This window comes from Eimeria acervulina, genomic scaffold (assembly GCF_000499425.1).
Source record: "Eimeria acervulina Houghton genomic scaffold, Eah_scaff118, whole genome shotgun sequence".
NCBI lineage: Eukaryota > Apicomplexa > Conoidasida > Eucoccidiorida > Eimeriidae > Eimeria > Eimeria acervulina.
In genome coordinates, this window is record NW_013550350.1 from 49,427 (window position 1) to 55,060 (window position 5,634).

Genomic DNA, 5,634 nt, shown 5'->3' on the forward strand with positions numbered 1-5,634 from the left:
TTATTTTATTGTATATGCATAGCTTACGTCTTTGTTTACTTTATTGTATATATATACTCCAACTCGTTCTTTGTTTTTTAATGTATATATATAATGTTTTGTTTGCTTTGTGGTGTATATGCACCTCAATTCTTTGTTCGTTTTGTGCTGTTTGTTTGGTTTGAGTTTTCTTTCGGGGCATTATTTGCAAAACGCCAGTTGAGCAAATGTTCACACCAAACCTTTTTCTCATACGGATCTGCATGCACAGTAATAATAATAATAATAATAATAATAATAATAATAATAATAATAATAATAATAATAATATATACATATATATATATATATATATTATATGTAGAAAGAGGCTAGTGTTTTTAGGAATGCGGCATTTTTCCTTTTCTTTGCGTATTATATGTTTATAATATTATTGAGATTATTCTTGTTTCTATTATTATTATTAATATTATTATTACTATAACTATTATAATTATTACGAATATTATTGTTACTCTTACAAATATGTTTAATATAAGTAAAAGAAGTAGTTGTTAGATGTATTTGTTTGTTTTATTTTCAGGTATTTATCATTAGAAGAGTTTACTCTCGACTGTCTGTACACCGTAGCGGGCTGTCCTCTACCCGAGCGGCAGCAGCAAACTTCAGCAGCAAAACAATTAAATATTTCTCTTAAAGAAACTGCACAAGGCGAAGTCAACGCCATACTCTCTGCTCTTCTAAAAGGAGAAACAAACATATTAAAAAACAAAAAACATCCACTAGAGGTAACGCCTTTACAACGTACAGGATACGGTCTAGGGTTTAGGGTTTAGGGTTTAGGGTTTAGAGGTTAGGGTTTAGGGTTTAGGGTCTAGGGTTTTGGTGTTAAGAGCAGAACGCCCCCTCCTGTCATTATGGACTCTCTTCTAATGGCGCTGCTGCTGCTGCTGCTACTGCTGCTGCTGCTGCTACTTCTGCTGCTGCTGCTGCTGCTGCTGCTGCTGCAGGCTGTGGAAGCAGCAGCAACTAAGGTGCTGGCATCTGCTGATGCCTTCGATTTGTCTTTGTTCAAATCGACGGAAGAGAAGAAAAAACCCAAAAAAGAAAATGCCTCTCAAGGTGAAGCCCTAAACCCTAAACCCTAAACCCTAAACCCTAAACCCTAAAGAGAAAGAGCGAGCAGCAGCAGCACCTCCAGAGGACAAACGAAGACAGCAACAGCAGAGAGCAGCAGCAAGCAAAAGATGCAGAAATAAGAGGTCTTCATCAGCAGCAAAGACGAATGCATAGTATTAACATTTATTTATTTATAACTATATATATATTTATATTTATTTATTTATTGCCTTTGATTGCTTCAAAGGAAACTCAGTAAGACAAAGAGAAAGCAGAATGACAACAGCAGCTGTGTATGGATTGGAGTCAGAGGAGCAGCAAGCAGTGCTGCTACTGCTGCAGCAGCAGCAGCAGCAGTTGCTGCTGCGCGTGCGGCGCTGCTGCTTGTGGGGAAGCAGCGTAATGCTGCAGCTTGCTGCTACTGCTGCTGCTCTTAGCAGCAAACTAGACAACTGGGTTGCTGCTACAAGCCTAACTCGTCAGACCCTCATTTCTTGTCTTTCTTATGAGTTGAAAACAGCTGTAGAAAAAGAAGAAGATATAAACTACGATATACAAATAAAAGGCAATGCACACAAACCCTAAACCCTAATTCAACCCTAAACCCTAAATAAACCCTACCCTAAACCCTAAACCCTAAATAACCCTAAACACATTACACACTCCAAACAATACACACAAAACCCTAGAACAAAAACCCTAAACCCTAAACCCTAAACTGTTGTTTGCACTTCAGGCCTCCAGTTGATAATAGGGCAGCAAAAATGCGAAGCAAACTCGGAGACAACGGCAGCAGCAGCAGCAGCAGAAGACGCAGGTGCTGCTGCTGCTGCTGCTGCTGCTGCTGCTATTGAGCGTGGGGGGTCTAACCGCTGGCTGCAGTTTGTGCGGCAGCTCATTGGCGATTTTTCGCTTGCTGCGTCTGGCGGACATCAAATCCCTACTCTGCTGCTTGAAGCACGCAAACCCTAAACCCTAAACCCTAAACCCTAAACCCTAATCACTAAACCATAAGGCAGAAAACCATAAGACTTCATCATTAGCCCCTCAACCCTAAACCCTAAACCCTAAATCCTATTCTCTCCTCTCAAGACCCTAAACCCTAAACCTTAATGCGTAAACCCTAAACCCTAAAGCCTAAACCCTAAACCCTAAACCCTAATTGTTAGCTTCTTGTGTTGTGTGAGCACAGGAGACACTACGATGCCGCCTATTGTCTGCCCCTGCGTTTGGAGTTGTTTCGGAGATGAGTTTAAATGAAATAAAAAATATTATTTTGAAAATGCAGCAAACAACAGAAAGCAGCGCTGATGCTGTTGAGCTGCTCTTCGCATTTCTCTTGGGGTCTACAGACACACCAAACCAAAGCCAACTAAAACTCGTAAACAGAATATAATAAACTAATAATAATAATAATAATTTAAATAATAATCGCATTAATGATGATGATGATGATAATAATAATAATAATAAAACGAATAAAGAAAAAGTGCATCGCAAATAAACGCAGTTAGTAAAATAAAAAGGAGAATGCCACGGCTGACGATGTTGCTGCTGTTGTTGCTGCTGCTACTCGTGCTGCTGCTGCTGCTGCTGTTGCTGCTGCTGGTGCTGTTGTTGTTGAGAAGGACGCTGGCCTGTTAGTTGTATTTGCAGGGCTGAGGGTTTAGGGTTTAGCGTTTAGGGTTTAGGGTTTAGCGGTTTTTTGTTCTCCGTTCGTTTTGTTGCTTTTTGAAGCTGGAAGTCTCTATAAAATTCCTTTGCGTGTTGATAAACCCTAAACCCTAAACCCTAAACCCTTGCGGAGTTTGTTTTGTCTCAGATGAAAGAAGCCGCTCTGTCTTTTGATTATTCTTCTTCTCGTCGCCCTGGGAGTTTATTAAATAAAAAAATAAATTTAAAACAGCTTCAACTCCTTTGCTGCGGCTGCTGGCTGCCTGTGCTGCCCTCTACTCCTTTCCATCAGCAACAGCAGCAGCAGCAGCAGCAGCAGCAACAGCAGCGGCTGCAGCTACTGCCGCAGCTGTTGTTTGAAGTTCTGCTGGCATTTGATGAAGCCGTGCCTTCGGCTCAGCAGCAGCAAAAAACAATGGAGGCCTTCTCTCCTGGAGCAGCAGCAGCAGCAGCAGCAGCAACAGCTACACCAACACAAGCAGCTGCAGCAACAGCAGCAACAGCAGCAGCAGCACCAGGAGCTGCAGCAACTGCTGCAGCATCAAATGGTGCAGCGGCAAATGCTGCAGCAGCAAGAGAAGAAAATTCGATTGCCTTGCTGGAGGAAACCAAAGATGACAAAAATGCAGTAAACCCTAAACCCTAAACCCTAAACCCTAAACCCTCAACCCGAAGTCGGTGAGAAGATTGAACAGTTCCATGCATATGTGTATACATATATATATATGTATATATATACATATACATATATATATATATATATGTATTCAGCCTCGAGTGTCTCTGCGGAAGTTTATCAGTTATCTGTGTCTCGATGAAGACCCGCGCAATTCCCTACAAAGAATTCTAACCTTTATCGGTGAAAGCAGCAGCAGCAGCAATAACAGCAGCAGCAACAACAACAACAGCAGCAGCAATAACAGCAGCACCAGTGATACTGACAGCAGCAGCAGCAGCTCGGAAGGCAATGATATCAACAAGAGCAGCAGCAGCAGCAACAACGCCACCACCGATGAAGGCATCAGCAGCACCAACGACAGCAGCAGCAGCAGCAGTAACACTAACAGCAGCAGCAGCAGCAGCAACGCGTCAGAACAAGCAGCAGATCTCTGTGCAGGAGCTGCAGCAGTTTATTTGGTTTGCTGCGGCTTCGGGTTTAGGGGGCCCCTCAAGAGCGGAGAAGCTGTTGCTGCGCTGCTTTCATACCCCGACTTCCTTGCTGCTGCAGCAGAAGAAAATCTGCTGCTGCTGCAGCAGCAGCAGCAGCCACACACACAAGAAGAACGGCATGAACAACAACAATCACAGCAGCAGCAACAACAGCAGCAGCAACAACAGCAGCAACAGCAACAGCAGCAACAGCAGCAGCAGCAACAGCAGCAGGAGCAGCAGATATGTTTAAATGCCTTTTTTAAGAGCAAATTGTTTGAGAAGATATTGCAGAGTGCGGCTTCTGTTTATTCTGCGTCTTCTCTCTCTGCTAGCCTCCGCTGTCTATCAAACAACATATAAATAAATAATATTATATAATATAATTCATACGTAAATATAAAAATTATATACAGTAGAATACATTAAAAATATAAATATAATAACATTGTAAGACGCCAATATGTATATATATATATATATATATATATATATATACTTATATGTATATATATATATATATATATATACATATATACATATATATGTATACATATGCATATATATATATATATATATTACAATAGCCACATACAAAAGCACAATACTACAACAAATAATCCCAAATAAAACAAAACACTAAGTAAAAATGAATAAGACAGCAAAATAAATAAAAATAAAACAAATATTAAATAAAAGAAATAATAAAACAAACGCTACATAAAGAATAATAAAACAAATACAATAAACAAATAAATAAAAAACAAACAAACATTCTTGTAAAATTGCTGCCTTTTTCTGAAGCCGAAGGAGAGACAAACAAAACCAAAAAACAAAATTAAATACAAACAAATCTTTGTCTTACTTTTTTATATTTTTATGTTCATTCATAGACTTACGTATATTCGTTTACCTTTATATTTGTGCATAAAGATATACATATATCTATATAAATCTATACATATATACATATATATATATATATATATATCTATATAAATCTATATATATATGTACATATATATATATATATATATATATTTTCTACATATCTATATAAATCTATACACATACACATATATAATATATACGCATACATATACATAACTCCTCTATATGCATACACCTACGTATACAAATATATATATATATATATATATATATATTTATGTGCATATGCATATATATATATATATATGTTCACATATATATATATGCATATATATATTTACAGATGAATATTATTGGGAGTGATGAAGTAAATACATTTGTAAATAGCGGAGTTCAAAATTTGAATATTTTTTAAAGTCGGCAGACTGCCGCCTGCAATCACCTCAGCTGTACATACACCCCAGCTGTATATACATTTCAGGTGTATGCACACCTCAGCTGAGTGTACACCTCAGCTGTACATACACCTAAGCTGCATGCACACCCTGGGGTGTATGCAAACCGCAGCTGTATGCACATACCAGGCGTATGCACGCCTCAGGCGTATGTACACCTCTGGTGTATATACACCTTAGCTGTATGTACACCTGCAGTGTATGCAGACCTGAGGTGTATGTACACCCCAATTTAGCTGAAGGCGCCGTCTTGCGTTTGTTAGTTCCCAGCCAGATGCTGTTGAAACCAACAGATTAGGGTTTAGGGTTTAGGGTTTACAACTGAGGGCTCCGAACAAAGAGAGAAGGCGGCACTTGCGCTAACGCT

General features: G+C 39.1%; 1 protein-coding gene across 1 annotated transcript; it reads left to right on the top strand.

The window, feature by feature from the left end:
• Positions 1-3,149: 3,149 nt before the first annotated feature.
• Positions 3,150-4,284, top strand: EAH_00018190 (hypothetical protein, conserved; the record flags this gene model as incomplete). The annotated part of the gene is made up of 2 exons (XM_013397532.1): positions 3,150-3,400; positions 3,573-4,284. 2 exons carry the CDS (start codon positions 3,150-3,152, stop codon positions 4,282-4,284), a joined length of 963 nt encoding a protein of 320 aa, XP_013252986.1.
• Positions 4,285-5,634: the final 1,350 nt, after the last annotated feature.